This window comes from Seriola dumerili, unplaced genomic scaffold (genome assembly GCF_002260705.1).
Source record: "Seriola dumerili isolate Sdu_G_001 unplaced genomic scaffold, Sdu_1.0 BDQW01000322.1, whole genome shotgun sequence".
NCBI classification, from domain to species: domain Eukaryota; kingdom Metazoa; phylum Chordata; class Actinopteri; order Carangiformes; family Carangidae; genus Seriola; species Seriola dumerili.
Genome location: NW_019174577.1, coordinates 2,022,138 through 2,039,132, shown reverse-complemented (window position 1 = coordinate 2,039,132; position 16,995 = coordinate 2,022,138). Strand labels below are relative to the sequence as shown.

At 42.6% G+C, this 16,995-nt stretch overlaps 3 protein-coding genes across 3 annotated transcripts in view; all 3 read right to left on the bottom strand.

The window, feature by feature from the left end:
* LOC111232151 (zinc finger FYVE domain-containing protein 9-like) overlaps positions 1–5,137 on the bottom strand; it is a 9,887-nt gene extending 4,750 nt beyond the window's left edge. The window contains exons 1-5 of the mRNA XM_022759528.1: positions 4,972–5,137; positions 2,480–3,300; positions 2,237–2,336; positions 1,949–2,151; positions 1,679–1,790 (exon numbers count right to left, since the gene is read on the bottom strand). Of these exons, the coding sequence (XP_022615249.1) occupies positions 1,679–1,790; positions 1,949–2,151; positions 2,237–2,336; positions 2,480–3,300; positions 4,972–5,035 (1,300 nt within the window). The 5' untranslated portion in view covers positions 5,036–5,137. The remainder of the gene's footprint in view (positions 1–1,678; positions 1,791–1,948; positions 2,152–2,236; positions 2,337–2,479; positions 3,301–4,971) is intronic.
* A 311-nt stretch (positions 5,138–5,448) lies between these two features.
* LOC111232164 (transcription factor BTF3 homolog 4) lies at positions 5,449–10,208 on the bottom strand. The gene is made up of 6 exons (XM_022759551.1): positions 10,134–10,208; positions 9,595–9,656; positions 7,906–8,019; positions 7,558–7,759; positions 6,022–6,081; positions 5,449–5,813 (listed from the first exon to the last, which is right to left on the bottom strand). The coding sequence occupies exons 2-6, from the start codon at positions 9,646–9,648 to the stop codon at positions 5,767–5,769; spliced, it is 477 nt and encodes a 158-aa protein (XP_022615272.1). The 5' UTR covers positions 9,649–9,656; positions 10,134–10,208; the 3' UTR covers positions 5,449–5,766.
* Positions 10,209–11,258: 1,050 nt separating this feature from the next.
* ptgfr (prostaglandin F receptor) lies at positions 11,259–15,098 on the bottom strand. The gene is made up of 3 exons (XM_022759540.1): positions 15,029–15,098; positions 13,810–14,618; positions 11,259–12,253 (listed from the first exon to the last, which is right to left on the bottom strand). Exons 2-3 carry the CDS (start codon positions 14,602–14,604, stop codon positions 11,957–11,959), a joined length of 1,092 nt encoding a protein of 363 aa, XP_022615261.1. The 5' UTR covers positions 14,605–14,618; positions 15,029–15,098; the 3' UTR covers positions 11,259–11,956.
* Positions 15,099–16,995: the final 1,897 nt, after the last annotated feature.

Sequence of the window (16,995 nt, the reverse complement as noted above, 5' to 3'; positions counted from 1 at the left end):
GGGACAAAGAACAGATGTGTAATTATAGTAGAATGAGCACTTTAGGGAGATGACAGTCAGTGCGCTGAAGCAGTGCAGTCAAAATAACCTGTTGAAAATAACTGCGTGTAATGCTGCTTTAGTATGAGCGGCTCCGACCTGTGAGGTGTCCCTGTACAGCTGGATGAAGTGGCTGAAAATGTCTTTGGGGAAGCTTTTCTCCTCAGGCAGGCACTGCAGCAGCACCACCACCTCCACCTGGCCCACAGCATGCATTCCCTTTGTCGTCACGCACCAGCACTTCCTGTTCAATCTGTCACACAATCAAGGCACAACCTCACGGGTCCACAAGGACATTTTTCAAAGAGAATATGAATTCCAAAATAGAGACATGCAGTGTAGTGAATGTGACAGTATGAGGTATGAAAAGGTGTAAAAGTCATTCTTTCTCTGTTTGAATTTTCAAATCGGCTCTTTTCTAGGCAGCGTAAACTAATTTTTTAGGAATGACACAATATGAATGAGATAAAAAAAAGACGCACAGTTGACCAGCTTGACATAGCAAGTAGGTGGCATTGAGGACAAACACCAGGGGCTTGGGTCTGCCGCTCTCCAGCTCATGGATGAGCAGCATCTCGGAGGGCTGCTCCTCCACAGTGTAATCTGAGGAAGAAAACGTAGTATCGCTGCCATTACACTGCAGTATCTTTGGCGGGCACTCATGCTTTAAGCTTGCAAGAGCCATTAAAAAAAAAAAAAAAAAAAAAGAAACTAGATAAACATAAAAGATTCATGTGGGAAATTTAATTACATAAAGCTGTGTAAGGATTAATAACCATTGCCTACACCCAGCTGTAAATAAGATGCAAGGACAGGAAACTTTTATTAATGCCATCATTTAAACGCCTTTGTTTAACCAGGCAACATGGGTCCACATTATTATTTACAATACCTGCACTAGGGAGTAGCCATGATTATCAAGGGGGAAGAATCAACATATTCATACAAAACAAGAACATCTGGGAGCTGCCGAGCACCACAGAGACTTAGATAGGTGCCTTGCCCAATGGTATATTGATGGTGGGGCAGCTCTGTGACAAAGATGAAGCTGAATATAAATCAGAGGGGTATTTATACAAACTTGCGTGGTGTGTTCTAAACCGCATTCGTTTGTGTGATGATTATGCAGCAGCCAGGTGTTGGTAATGCACGATTTCATCCTAACCTCTTTAAATCTGAGGCCGCTAATGTATATGCATGGACAGGCTGCATATGTCTGCGTCCTGCTACCTTCAGGTGGCTGTAGGGATTTAATTACCTAAAAGGAATCCTTTACAGAGCATAAAAGTAGTTGTGGATGACAGGTGCTGGCAGGAATCACTGATTAATCTTTCATTCAGAACAGACAAGCTTAAAAGTGTTCATTTAGGTTACTCAGTTGTAAATGCTGCTGTCATTTCACAACATTTGCACTTTCTTGTGTCATCACCAAACTGTCCTTGACCTCGTCTTGTGCTGCCTAATTTGCATGAAAGTCACCTCTCTTTCTGCCTCTCCTCCATGCACCCTTGAGCAAGGCATGAAAGCATATTTCAAGAGCAGGAAATTGCCCGTAAGTCTGCTACCATGAACAAAGAGGCAAAGTCATTTTTGCTGAATCTTTGATTCTGACGCTCACATTGGATTGCACCTGTCTTACCTCCTTTGACTCCTGTGGAGGTGAGGATGGGAGGCAGGCCTTCCAAGGGGATGAGGTTGGTAGAGCTGTTCACTAAAGCTGTGGTGCCCCAGCCATAAGGACCACAGGCCTCCTACAGGAAGAGGGAGACAGAGGAGTGAGCCCAGGTTTGTTGTGCAAACAATCGAGCATATAGAACCCTAAACGCTGATATTTATGATTTATTTTCCAATTGATCAAGTGTCATGTCCTCTGTAGTCTGTCTGTGCTGTTATTTTTTGGTGATCCTACATTGATAGATGTCCCATGTGGCCGCAGGGTTCTCCTGATCTGTGGTGAACCCACAGGACTTTTAACCGTCCCCCCCAGCGCTCGTCTCATCAGCGGTGAGAACGATGGCCCTCTGACTGGTGTGGTCGGAGCAGACTCTGACTGCTTGTTGGCGAGGATTTCATCAGCGAACCACACCCTCCTTTTTCCCCTTGGAGGTGTCCCTGAGGAGAAAATGTCAGAATTAATTATGCCAAATTTCTTTTAAAATCTGTTAACTTTGACAAGAAATAACAAGAGAGTCCTCACTTTTAATGAGAGTCGAGTGACAGGAAACACAAACTCGTCCCTCCTTGCCATCCAGATGTGTAAGTCTGAACTTCAGACTGGAGCAAAGTGAACAAAATACCTGACGATACACACATGCACACACCACATAAGGACGGACACATACATGACACACGACTATCAAGTCACTTTTTACTTGGGGGGCATCGAATTACATTTTATTTTAAATGTTTCACAAAACATAAACATACATTTTTTCCTCACCTTCCCACAAGCACGGCAGTGGTGCCTCCTCTTAGTAAATGTAAACTTTACCCCACACTTCATGCAGACCTGTGCCTGTGCATCAGGGATCCACACTGGTGCCACCTCCCCGAGGACACTGCCCCGGTCCTTGGACAGGATACCAGCAGGGCTCTGCTGACACTCATTATCAGGATCCCCAGGGGAGGCTGGAGTCTCTCCCACGGCTCCCTCCCCACTGGCTGCCTGGGCCTTGCTGGTGTTTGTCTCATCTCTTCCGTTAGCTTTGGCCGTCTTTAACTGACTCTGGAGCTCCCTGGACACCCTGCCATATGCCTCCTCATGTGAAAGAGTAGAAGGCGCTGCAGTTGCCTCTGAGCTGCAGGGCTGCTCTTGTTGCTGCTGCTCCAGCCCGCTCTCCTCCAGCTCCTTCTCCTCAATCACAGAGTCCTCCTTCGATGGGAGAGCCTGGTGTTTCTTCTCCTCCACCTCCGCCTCCTCCTCTGGCCACGCAGCTTCGGCAGGGCTCAGCACCAGGGGGCCAGATGACTCCCCGAAACAACTTTCGCCCCATGAGGAGATGGCGGTCACAGTGCAGCTGCCCTCCTCCAGCTGGGAAGGTGAAGCAATTTTGGCAGGATGCTCAGATGGTTTCTGCTCGCCATCTGGCGCAAAAGTGGTTCTGACTGTTGCATCTGAAGCAGCTTTAGAAGGAGATTCTGGTCTGATCTGTCCGCAACCCAGTCTAGGTTTTGACACATCTCCATCTTTGAGCACCAGCAGGCAAGGTCTGTTCAGCCAGTGATGCTTTGTGTCCTGAAGAGACGGATTGTCTCCTTCATCTGTTTGGAGGGGAACATGATGATATCATGAACGATCAATGGCTCTATTGCTCTTCCTGTTGAGCACACACACACACACTTACACACACCATGGATGCATACACGCTCATTAATAATGACTGCAGGTGGAAAAGCTGTGTTCACATGTGCTAAGTGGCCATTTAACAGCATGTGTTAATTCATACTATCACCTCTAACACACCTCGCGGCTTTCAATCATCACTAAAGGCAGCACTATCTTGTGGTCGTCCTTGAGAGCTGTGTCTGAGCTCATCACAGGATGTAGAGCTATGTGGACTATTGATACAGAACCAATACTAGTTGTAGAGGAGATTGATGACACCACATAGCTGCTGGTTCCCCAGAGAGGTTCAGTATTGGTTCTGTGTTTAATTGGCTCTGTATAGTGTCTCATATTGAACAATTTGCAGATGTTTTTAAGTTGCAGGTGTTCAATCTAAGAACATTTGCTGTTTGTTTGTTTTTTTTTTTATCTTGGTCCATTTTTATATGCCCTTGGTAATAGACCAAACACACATTAACATGTGCATGGTAATAAAATGATTTGGATCCTCCACTATCATCCACTGATAACCTGAGTGTGTACTCCATGTAAAAGACTATGTGTTTCATTGTAAATATTGTCACTACTCTATTCTGTAACCTCCCCATTCATAATCTTTACACCAGATTCTACAGAAAGGTGAATTACTTGGCAGTTACTGTCTCAGCAGCACTTCCCTAACATGATGACCACATAATAACCATTGCTGCACATTACAGGCACGCAGTGCAAAGGGAGTTAGTGCTTCCAGAGCTGGTGTTTCATTGAGCTCGGTGATACGAGTGATTCATGAATAGTTATGACCCAGGAGAAGACCCCACTGAAGAAGTCATAGGTTCAGCAACCCATTACAGCCTGTTCAGTTCATACATGACATATTTTTTGCTACATTGTTGGACAGGAGGTTTGGCACAAAATAGCAAAAAAAAAGAGACATTTGTCGTAAAGGATCTCGTCTCATTTGTAAAAACAGAGTGAAATAACTTTTCCAGGTTAAACTGCATTGCAGCTCCTTCACAAAAACCATCTCTAAAAAAGAAAAAAAAAAAGAGGAAAAGAAAAGGCGGGCCGTGTCGTTCCTGCTGCGGACCACACAGTGATGATTTCCCGAAACGGCGACGAGGCTGCACCGAGCCGACTCGCTGAGCTGAGCTGAGCTGAGCTGAGCGCTCGCTTCCCGGGACAGTGACGCATTCAACGCACGTGCAAATGTTTAATGCGCTCGCAGGCACCGAGGCCGGCGGCAATGCGACACTCACCCCGCATCCCGTTACATCAGACCACGCAGGACACTTCACTGAGGTGATGTTTATTGGTGGTATTTGAGCGGTCTGCGGACAGCGTGTGTATGTACGCAGCCTGTCCTCACACGGGAATGTGCGCAACACACATACACACACACATATACACACACACATATACACACACACACACACACACAGATACGTTTCAGGTGATGCGGACTATACGCGCAGCCAAATGCTGTATCAGCGGATTCTGTGACAAACACAGACGCGCAGTATCATCATCCTGTAACACAGAGGCAATGAATGGGGAGTAGGCAAAAAAAAGCATCCCCACCCCAGTGATATCAATGCATCTCTTACCCTCTGTTATTGCCCCCAGAAGGCTTTCATTCTCGTCGTCCCGCGCAGTGAAGAACTTCAGCATTTTATCCCGTTACATCTGAGTGCCGAGGAAAACGGATTCAAGCAGCAGTTTCTTGCTGACAAGAGGAGGATGGGATGATTTCGCCTCTCTCCCACCCCCCCTCTTCTGTGTGATCTCCCTCCTCCCCTGTGCCTCTCTGCAGCTCTTTGAGGAAACTCAAGAGGTGTGCAGAAATGTCCCTCCCCAGTTTGGTGTCTACACAGCCAGCAGAACAGCGGGCAAGCCAAGACAACAGAGCTGTGGTGCCAGATATGTAAAGCCTGCCTGCATGCACAATACTGTAGGAAATATGTAAAGGTCTCAGCATCTCAGCATCATTGTAGCAGTAGATTATTTCCATGCAAAACTGCATAACATCCATTTAAACCATTAACAGTATCAGAATCTTCTCAATGACCACAGCACCATCTAAAAAATGTTAAATCACTTTTATTTTGTTTCATAAACAAACAAAAAAAAAATCTTAAGACTAGTTTTAATGACCACTGTAATCCTGACCATGACTGACAATGTGGTGAAGGGCTTTAACCGTTTACCAGGAGGGACTATTTCTTTTATAAGTGCACAAGCCAGTCTGAGGAGGACGTCCTTGGGCCATTGTAAAGTATAAAAGTCTCTTGTTTTGTGGGGATAGTGTCTGATATGTCTGGATAACTAGACTTAAAAACACTGGAGCAGGGGTCTCTCGTTTCATTGCAGTCCAGTCCACCTGCGCATGAACCTCATGTGCGTCAGTTTGCCTCGTTCTTTGAGGCTTCATCGAAGTTCTCCACCAGATCTGCAAAACAACAACATGATGTGAATTACTCAAATCAGAAAAACTGAATTTTTTTTTTTTCCAAAGAGACAAAATACCACTGAGTGGATTTACTGGAACTAAACAATACACTAATTCTGGGATGGCATTATGAAAGTTTGTTTAAATGTGTGTGACTAGACAAAACAAGTCATTACTTGTAGACTTTAATATATCTAATGGTCCATACCTGGAACATCATCGTCCTCTTCCTCAATGTCCTCTGCCTTTGGAGCCTTGCTGTCGAGAGCTGAGATGAAATGTTGAAATTAAAAAAAAAAAAGACATATTATAGCTTTATCTTTGGCTATTAAATGATTGAACCAGGTATGTAATATTTTAGGACAAGTCTGGTGATGGTCTATATTTTTCCTACTGTCAAAAACAATTCATTCTGCTGACGAGTATCGTCTGTGTGGCCAAAACCTGATACAGCTTATTCTTCTGTCATAGAGCTCCGTTGTTCCTGAGTGACATTATCCTTTATTATGACTAACACTGGCACTGCAGTTACTTTTGACACATTACAAATGTGTATTAATCCGCAGCTGAAATAAGTCCCCAGTAAAAGCACTATTTACTCCTGTTTGAGTGATGTTTGCTACAAACTACAGTGCCCAACTTACCCCTGAAAGGAAGATATGGATTAACACATTGTTGGTTCTTGTATTTTCATGGGATTTGTTGGCAAAAGGAAATATATATAATAACACAGTACCTATCTTTTTATGAACAAAGATGCCCTTGGTCCTAAAGAAGCAAGAGCCGTTACTACGCTTCAACCAAAACACACTGCTTAAGAATGGACTGTAAACCCAACAGAGGAACAACATCCTTCACAGATTACAGAGTGATAGACTTCACGTTTCTACTAATCAGTGACCATCACTGACAGTGGTGCTGCGACCTGCATAATCCCCTCGCTCTTCTGACCTTACTGCACACAATACAATAATCCATAGTCAAGTAGTCATTTATTCATACAGCCTGAAATCTGAAATCCGTTTCATAGGACTTTACAAATTGTACAACATACTACAGCCGCCATCTTTAGACCCTTTCACTTTCATGGAAAAAGGGAGAAAGTTTAGGGAGAGCAACAGAGACACTGAGTTCATGATATTTGTGCCAATAACTAATGTTTGGTCACTGGCTGGATCCTCTGTGTTTACACCAGTCCCCACCACAACCTGCTCCCGACGGCTCAACATCTTACCCATGAGGACGTCACCCTCAAGCTGCAATAAATATTTTTACACAAGAACGAGACCTCAAACCAAGTTGTCCCAGCCCACAGTCCATAGTATCAAGCATGCTGCATTTATACACGTTGTATCCAAGCTGCACTAGACAAGACAGGTATGTAAATACACACCATCCTTATCATCTTAAACCACAAAGGAGGTGTTGTAAGAGTTCATCTTTCCTACGAATGACGTTGTGGTGATTAGTCACAGGAAGTGACTAATCTTCACTAAAAGGCAAACTATAAACCGTCTCCTTGACAGCAATGAAAACGGGACGTTCCAACATTGGCGCGCCATCCCTCTGAGTTGATGCAAAAATGATTTTTAAATTCATATTTTTTTCGTCAGTCAGCTCTCACCTTTTGCAGATTTAAATCAAGGCTCGTTGCACAGTTATGACACAACTTCTCACCCTCCTGTTTTATATGAACTGTCAAAAGTCACAGGTCTGGTACTGTAGCTACAACAAGCCCACCCACCTTGCCGTGGGAACTGTTCTGCCAGTTTGCGCAGGCTGCTGAGGCTGTCCGCCCCCAGCTGACTGAGGATGCCCGGAAGCATCTCCGTCAGCTGCTTGGTCTCAGCGTGGCCCGTGATGGCGAAGGTGTTGGCGGACAGAGAGGCCTGAACTTTGGGGTTGTTGAAGTGGATCACAGTCCCGTCGTCCTTGATCATGTTCACCTGTGAAAAGAAGACCACTCAGTAAACACACAAACAAACAAACACACACACACACACACACACAAGCACACGCAGTCACATGTATGTACCAAAAAGGTGTGTTAACGACTAAGATTTCCTTGTATAGTAGATCCATATCAATTTACCTCCTCAATTCCAGCAATATTGTTGACAGCCAATTTCTTTAATGAACTCTGAAGCTTTTTGTCATCAGCTGTTGCAGTTCTGTGAACCACCTTCTTCTTTCTGCGCGCAGAGCCCTGAAACAAAAGTGGACAGAGGCCTCAGACAGCACCAGGAGGAGAAAAACAGGAGGTAATGGTGGCGACAGCGTGTTGAAGAAATTAATTTTAATCATTTAATGCAAAAAGCTCTTAATTCAACACTTATAAATGAATCTGTTTATTGTACATTCTGTTCAAATTCTGTTGAGCAGCTTGGCACTGCTGTCTTTGAGGGGAGTTGACATAAATCCTGCAGCAGCTTGTTGCTTTGTGTTATACGGCTAAATAATCACTTTACATGGACCAGACTCTGTTGTTTTATTGCAAAAAACTCAAATATTATATTTGAATAAATCTTAATACGCGCTATGATCATTTGAAAGTGGAAATGTAAAGTTCATTGTGAAACACTGCGTTTATCTGTATTCATGCTGCTGTAAATTAAAAAAGCATCATGATGCCACAACAACATATACAACAATTCAAACTTTGAATTACGGTAGCAACTTCATTTTTTTTGGCCTTTTTACGCCTTTATTAGATAGAACAAGTAAAACAAGAAATTCAGGGAGAGAGTGGAGGAAGGACATGCAGCAAATGGTAGGGACACTAACAAGGGACTCTCTGCCCAGGGCATTTTGAGCCTGTGTGGCATGTGCCCTAAAAATTCAGCTATCAGGTTGCCCCCAACTCACAATTATTTTCATTTTTACTGAATCTGTAGCAATAGTTTAGTCCATGAAATATTGGAGAAATGCTCATCAGAATTTCCCAGAGACCAACAGTCTAAAAAGTATTCTGCCATATAAAACATGCAAAACCTCCACATTTAAGAAGCTGTAATCAGATCCTGTATTTGCATTAAAACATGACTGACACAATTTGTAGGAGACACAATGATTCAGCTACCACAATAGTCACCTGTCGATGAACAAATCTATTAATCGAGTAATTGTTTCAGTGCTACAGACAGCATCATTTGATGTAGATTCTCAAAAATGACTATGAATAATAAGTGTGAATTTTAGCAATAAACAGAAGGACAGAGGAACACTTTGTGCTTCCAGTTGGTGAGACAGGTGTGTAGGAACAGGATGAATGGATCTGAAGTAGGAAACACAAAAGAATCCCACTGTCTAACTTGCAATAATCAATTTATTTGCAATGTTTCAGTGCTAGACCTTCATCAGGCACCAGGCATTAAACTCCATCACTGAAACATTGCATATGAATTGATTATTGAAAGTCAGACTGTGAGCGGGATTTTGTCTTTGTCAGTAGGAGTGTAAGCCACATCTTCAGACACAGTGTATCGTGGCACCACCCTAATCCAACTCTACATAAATGCTGTTAACACTCCATAAAACTTAAAAACACGAAAAAAAAAAAAATACAGACATCACTATTTATAGCAGTGCCAATGCCTTAATTTAAAGTGACAGATGTCTGGTTTAGCTTTCTTTATCTGACATACTGAGCGTGCGCGCACACACACACACACACACACACACACACACACACTTACAAAATGCCAGGAATGCCCCAGCTCAGTTAACATTACACTACATACCACAATCAAAACAGTGGACCACTTGCTGGGTGTCAACTCACCTTTCCACCTATCCGGACCTGGGCTTGAAGTTTTGCCAGTTTCTCTTGATTCATGTTCTCACCTACAGCGCCACAGAGAGATGCAGATGATGATGAAAACAACATCAAAGGTAGGTGTAAGTAGCTAAACGACAAACATGCTGCAACATTAGCTGCAGCAAACAACATGAGCTGACCAAGACACACACAGAGACTCAGCTGATTCAACAATGAACCATCGAGACAGACCGACAGAAGAGACGGGACAAAGAGGTCTGCGATAATATCTGAGACTAGCTCCAACTTGTCTGGTCAACCTGTTCTGTGTGTGTGTGTGTGTGTGTGTGTGTGTGTGTGTGTGTGTGTGTGTGTGTTTAGCTACTGCAGAGATGAAAACACAACACGGGGGCCTAACGGACTGAACACACACACCCACACACACACACACACTGTCCGACAGCTTCGCTCCGACCACACACCAACGACCACGCACTTCACACACACACACACATACACACACCGCACACTGCGAGCGCTTATCAACATTTATCATCACAAACCTGCTCAGACGTCCACACACAAACACACACATGCGCCGCTGAAAGATGGAGGTTATGAGGAAGAGATGACGTCACATACCATATGGATGTTTTCCTTCTTCTTTTTCTTCTTCTTCCTCGTCGTTTCCGACCATGTGGAGGACTTTGGGTGTTGTGCTGCCACCCAAAGGACACTTTATGGACGACACTAATAAACGCCAGTCCGCTATAAAGTGATAGTTCCTCACGTGAGTGTGAAAAAACTTCCCCCACCGTAAGATACTGACTGTTGACGATATCATACAGGATTTAATGGCGAAAAAAGTAAGAGAAGCTCCAAAGGAACTTCAGAAACTAAGCACTAAGAATGTGCCTCTGGAGTAATAATATATATTTAGTGTTTAATTATAATCAATAAAACGATACATAAAGAAAAAACTGTAAATTCATTAATTAATTTAGTATTTAAGTTACAGTAAATGCAATAAAGATAGGTACATTAACCAAATTATCACTCTATTTCCTGAATATGTCTTTAACTTATTTTTATATATTCCACCCCCTATTTATTTTATTTTTTTATTTACCCACAGAGCAGCAATAGGAGCTGTGGCTGCCCAGACTCCTGCCAATACATAACCCATATTATTATTATTTTACTTTGTTTCATGATTAGAATGCAAATTTAGTTACAGTAATCAATGTACCTTTTTTAAAAAAAAAAAATCATCATAATTAATTATTAACTGATTATAATTGATCAATTATAACTGATTATAAGTGAACACTGTAGAATGTCTCCCTAATGATTCCAAACAGACCTCCTCCTCAAAGGATGTTTTTTGTGTAGAGAATAGTCCCTCCTAACACACATTATGGTAACTCCTACCCATTATAACATACATACATATATATATATATATATATATACACACATATTCAATAGAATTCAATTTACTTATCTTTTTTTCACCTTTATTACACAGTTTAACCTAGAGATTGAAAATTGAAAACATTCCACAAGAGGAAGATGACATACTTTACTTTATACTTCATCGCATTATACTGTAATGTAGATAGATAGATAGATAGATAGATAGATAGATATATGTATGTTACAATAATCATCACTTGAATAAATATGAGTAAATACTTGATCAAAGCTGATGATGCATATTACAGTGGTGTTGTATTCTGCACATTCTGCTGCAGACAGCTGTGTTCTGCTAAACCTACCTCAACTGCATTAACCTGCTGAAAGTGTGCACATCATAATCCAGACCTCACATGTAGCCTGTACACAACTGATGAATCCATATCATCTTACGATTCGCACGGGGGAGCAAAAACACAGATCGATACTGTGTTTATGACCAGAGCTACTGCCAGTAACAGTCGTGATGTAATAAGACAAAGAGAATCACACACCTTCAGTAAGAATCCTTCGATGACAGCTGGAGCAGCTGTATGGACATTTCAGCAGGATTAATAACAAAGGCAGTAACTTTTTACTGTACCAAATGGACAGTAAATGAATTATTAAACCAGCCTAAGTCTGTCTGTCATATTTTATGAACACGGTGAACACTTTAGACAGATATTGTTCAGAGCTGCTGATGCATAAAAACAGCTGGAGAAAAATTAATCCCAGGTTACACAATACACCACAATACAACATGGTGATCAATTTGCAAAGGCAACATGAAAACAGACTCGTCATTATGTCGTGTGTACGATATTCCAAATGAGCTTATTTCAACAGAGTTCTCCACAGCTTCACAGCATCCTCCTGTTTTTTTTTTCCTGTTCTCGGCTCTCGGATTCAGAACCATTCGACCCAGGGTTCAGGCGATCGATTTGATGGCGGCATCTGGGCAACGGCAGACGGGCAGGCCGCCACCAGAGTTGCTGGTCTCCACAGAGCTGCGGAGCGTGCTGCACTGCCAGTTGTTTAGCTTATGAGACTTGGAGGGCCAGCAGCACTGGAACAGCATGAAGATTTTCCTCAGGATAGCCCTCCTCAGCAGGATGTAGACCCAGGGGTCCAGGATCTGGTTCCAGGTGGCCATACGTACCACCATCAGCAGAGTGACAACTGCAGGCTCATCTTTGGCGCTGGTGCTAAGAATGATGACATGAATCTGGTGGAGTGGTCATAAAATAATGGACAGTGAAATTAGAAGTAATTTATTATATGTATATAGAACTAATTTTTGAGGAGGCAATATTGCAGTTTGTGCACAAATCCTTCAATAGACGTAGACCTTAATAGAAAAATAACAAGATAAATAGACAAATAAATAATTAACAACAATAGTTCTGGATAAATGAGGTAACACTAGACTAAACTGAATTATTTAACATAACTGATGCAAATCCTAGTCTTAATTGAAGAAATTTCACTGAGTGATTGAAAGCTTCCCCTTGCGTTTCCCTCAGTGTTTTTGTAAAATATGCAAATGCTTCAGTGGAATAATCTTTTCTAGTCATTGTTACACAGACGAATCATTAAAGCAGCAATTATGTTTTCCAGCTCGTCTTTTGGAGACTGATGATGTCTGTCATTAGGCATCTTCTCATCTCAGTCATTATCTTCCACAGATGTGCAGTGATTCAATACACAGACATCTGTCATGTAACGAGTCAGGAATAAAAAACAGTTACAGACAGAGGAGAAATGTCCTGTTACAGTGAGAATGAAATTTATCAAAAAAATGCAAAATCAGCACCTTCTGAAAAACTTGTTTTAAAATAGTCTCATCCAGTCATGATCAGGTGGCACACACACCAGCGCTTTCTGCTTATCCAGACTTGCTGAAAAAAAGTTAAGTGTTTTTCATGCCGCTCTGTACTGTGAGCACTACAGCAAAGAAAACAGTGTTGGGGAAAACCTGCTTTTGAATAACCTCAAGTTCATTTGCAGAATACAATAGAAAAAAACTACTGAATGTGACCGTATGATCAGTGTTTCTGCCATTTAACTGTGAGGCTTTGAGGAGTGTGGCACATATTGAGCTGATGATCGTGTGCTCCGGGGAGCAGTAATAAGGGGCATGAAGGGACCATGTTACAGAGAGCACTAAAATTTAGGAGGAGAAAGAGCCTGAAATGCATGTCTTGTTCAACCAGAGGAAAGCGGATATTTCGAAGGGGTGTGCTCCAGAGGTCGGCACATACTGCAGTTTAGGGGAAAGGCCGCACGGTAAACTAGTGAAGTGTTTGAGTCTTGCTGTGATAAACAAGTGGATAAGAGCTTCAGATTGCAAAGGAAAAGCAGTACTATTTTTTTTTTTTAAGCAATTTTTGAGTCATCTTTTCATCACGCAACACAAATAAATGGACCTACCAGATTAAAAGAAAAAAACTAATTTCACTGACTCTGACAGTCACCTTTTACTCAGCGATGTTCGAAAATCATGAGAGCCCGATCAGTGGCAACTAGCTGATGGTATAAAGATCAGAAAAGCAATGGCATGTAGGAATGTGAATGTATTGATAGATGTGTAGTGGCTAACAAATTGAGAAAAGCTAATATAAGCTTGAATTTAAAAGCAGTTCCAACTCATTTTCATGGCACAAGGAAGTAAGAGACATGCCACTTTTAGCTGACCCAACACCTGAAAGTGCTCCTGCAGTGTCAGCCTGCAGTCTGTGATGTCATGCAGTAAAGTTAAAGGTGCTGAAGATATATTCTTACCAGCAATGGGCCCCAGCAAACGCAGGACACCAACATGATGGCCAGGAGCTGGCAGATCATCTCTATGTGGTAAGACGTGCTTCTGCAGTGATTCTTGCGGCACAGTTTGGCCTGCAGCAGAGCACAGCTTGTCAGAGTATTGCATACAATGGAGAGCAGCAGGGCCAGTAGCCCCAGCATAGAGAAAAGCAGAGGCAGGAATACATCCAGCCAGTCTTTGGGTTCTTCCATGTGGAAGAAGCAAAAGCTCCTGGATTTCTGAACCTTGTAGGACCTCAACAGCAGCACAGGCAGCACAGCCACCAAGGCAGCGAGCAGCCAGATGAGACCCAGCAGCCTTTTCATGTGGCGGGGCGCTAACACAGTGGAGTGGAAGATGGGCCTGGTGATCCCAATGCACCGCTCCACTGCCATGGCACATCCCAGGAATAAGGGGCTCAGGCCAAAGAACACCATGCACGCCCCAAAGAAGCTGCATACGATGCGGTGAGGGTCAAACGTCTCCCAGTTCTTGTGAGAGCTGTAAACAAAGATCACCAGGGAGCCGATGATGAGGTGACCCAGCAGGTCTGTGACCACCAGGCTGCTGGCATACAGCACGAAGGACGCTCTGGACTTGATCCGGATGCGGTTGTAGGATTTGACCAGGATAAAGAGGGCGAGGCTGTTGGAGAAGATGCCCACGGTCATGGAGACGGCGGAGGCCGTGATGGACAGTTCCCTCTGGCTGCAGGTGCTGTTGCTGGGTCTGACTTCTGACCTGCAGCCTGACACTGAGCTCTCATTGGTTGACATGGTGGAAATCAAATCTGAAGGAGAGGGTGAATGGAAGATGAGCTGTAATATTCGTTTGTATCAAAATACTGATTTGGAATTAAACTTCTGAGGCTTTAAAAAAAAAAAGGCTTTTTAAAATTTAATCTGGCGACAGATTTACTTCAGACGTGCTTACTTCAACCAGAACTCATGGATTGTGAAAGTGTTTACAACATTTCTCGATACAGTTGACATTCACTTCTGAGTGTGACTTACTTTGCGACACTGACGCCTATTTTCCATCACTGCTGTAGCTTAACTACCGAGGTGCAATTGAAAACACGTCAACATTGGTGAGAAAACACATTCTTTTACTCTGAAAAACTTCCCAGACTCTCGGAAATCTGCTCCAAATCCCGTCACTTTGGTTAAAGTAATGAAAATATCTGGTGCAGTTTCTTACCTCAGTTTCGGTCTTCTCTCGCACAACTCGCCATAAGTCAGCAGCCCCCTCACTCTCCGGCTTCTTTAGTAGTCAATAAAACAAAGTGACGCCTCGTCAGCCCCGCAGTATTAATGCCACTAAACGTCCCCGAGACCGCTCTCCTCGATCCTCCTGCAGAGGCGACGATCTGAGCCACTTTGCTCCGTGTGCGCTCAGCTGGTGCCAAGTTTCAGTGAGAGCGAACAGACGCAGACTCATCAGTTTAAACTCAAACCCACCTCACAGGCTGCACACATCTGTCGCATCCTGCAAACACACCGGGGCTGGGGGTTACAAAGAAAATGACGGTTTACAGATAAACTCGCTGTCAAAAGAATAGGCATGGCGTTAATTCATATAATTGCGCATGATTGTGCTACTTAAAAAGTACCCTATTGTATTATACAATAGCCTATATAATTTTCTCCCAGCACTGTTTATTTTCTGTCGTTCTGTGTTGTTTGATCACCCTGCTGCTTGTGTTTGCACTGCAGAAACAGGTTATCAACTTCCTATGGTGTCCTAAGCACACTTTGTGTCTGTGACAGCATGAGGTCACTGCTCAAGTCATTCTCTTTGTGCAGTGCAATATAAGAAAAACAAAACATTTAGATTTTTTCTTTTTCCAGAAAAAGATTTGGGAAAGACTCATCATCTACTTGTTCATTCATTATCCAATGGTAAATTTCACTACTAAGCTGGAATTTGATATCAAAATATTAAAATGTGTTGTTTCTTTGTAACACAAAGACATTTGTTTTATTCTGATGGCTTGGATTTGACGGAGTGCTGGGCTGTGTTTCAAAGCAATGTCCTTTTATCAAGGCAGTCACACCTTTAGTTTTTTTTCTGGTGGCAGTTGTTTTGAACATCCTCAGGCTATGCAGCCACTGTGATAAGAAAAAGGACGGGGGCAGGCGTGCTTCTTTTCAAAAACAGATGCTGGTTTTACTAGTTCACTTGTTGCTGATGGCGTTTATTTCCAAAATGTGTATTTGATCCTTTTTTTATCACCTGTGTGTGTTTTCTTTTTTTTTTCTGATTTCATAAAGATGAATAAAGAGCTTTTAATATAAACTGTGACGTGGGCGTTGCTTTCTGGAGACCAACAGGCCTGAGGTGTTACAGGCACTTCTGTTCGTACTTAGTCAACAAACAGCATTTACACTTTATATTCAGGCCTCAACGGGCTTCTGTCCTCTGTGAGGAAGGATCAATGATCCTGATGTCCAAACACATGTGCAGAAAAGGTTTACATTACACATTTTCTCTTGTTCTGGTTTTATTTATTAAAAGTGATTAAATTACATCATTTTAAACTATTAGGGCTTTTTTTTTCACCTGGCTGCTCCACTGAAATCGTCTCTTTGTCTAGGAAGACCTGGGTAAGAAAGCAGCTCAATTCACAACCACCTCTAGTCCGTCAGCAAGACTAGAGGCATTTATGAATTGAAATGCGATAAAAGTCACATAAGGGTTCATAAATGCAGAAAGGTCAGGGGCAAATACATGTCCCTCTAAACTAAATGAAGCAAATAGAGCTCCTTACTCAGTCTGACCCAGCAGAGACCAAATCACCGACGAGGTAATTAGAGAGGAGGACTTACACATAAAAGTTTACCCTTGAATGGAGATATGCATGAACATATAATCCATATAATCATATTCAGAAAGGGTTGACTAAAGGATTAAGTGGAGCATTCTCCTGGAGCATCATTCAATCATTCTTCCTTGTAGGCTTGGGTCCATCCCTGCATGCACGTCGTTTTCTATAGAAAAATACGCATCTCCACATTCGGTTACTTTGGATTTTTCTGAGACAAATTAAAGGATGAGGAGGTTTTTAAAGGGCCGAGAAACATCATCTACTTCTAAAGCTAAATAAACCCATAAAAAACTACCTAACTTGGTTGGTCCTCCTGTGGACAATTGAATTGATTGGACGT

Coding starts and splice junctions, on each gene's coding strand:
- ptgfr (XM_022759540.1), bottom strand. CDS start 14,604: ATGTCAACCAATGAGAGCTCAGTGTCAGGCTGCAGGTCAGAAGTCAGA. Junction 12,254..13,809: donor TTTGCTGGGGCCCATTGCTG/GTAAGAATATAT, acceptor CCACTCCACCAG/ATTCATGTCATCATTCTTAG.
- LOC111232164 (XM_022759551.1), bottom strand. CDS start 9,648: ATGAATCAAGAGAAACTGGCAAAACTTCAAGCCCAGGTCCGGATAGGT. Junction 6,082..7,557: donor AGAACAGTTCCCACGGCAAG/GTGGGTGGGCTT, acceptor ATTTCATCTCAG/CTCTCGACAGCAAGGCTCCA. Junction 5,814..6,021: donor AGAGGACGATGATGTTCCAG/GTATGGACCATT, acceptor GTTGTTTTGCAG/ATCTGGTGGAGAACTTCGAT.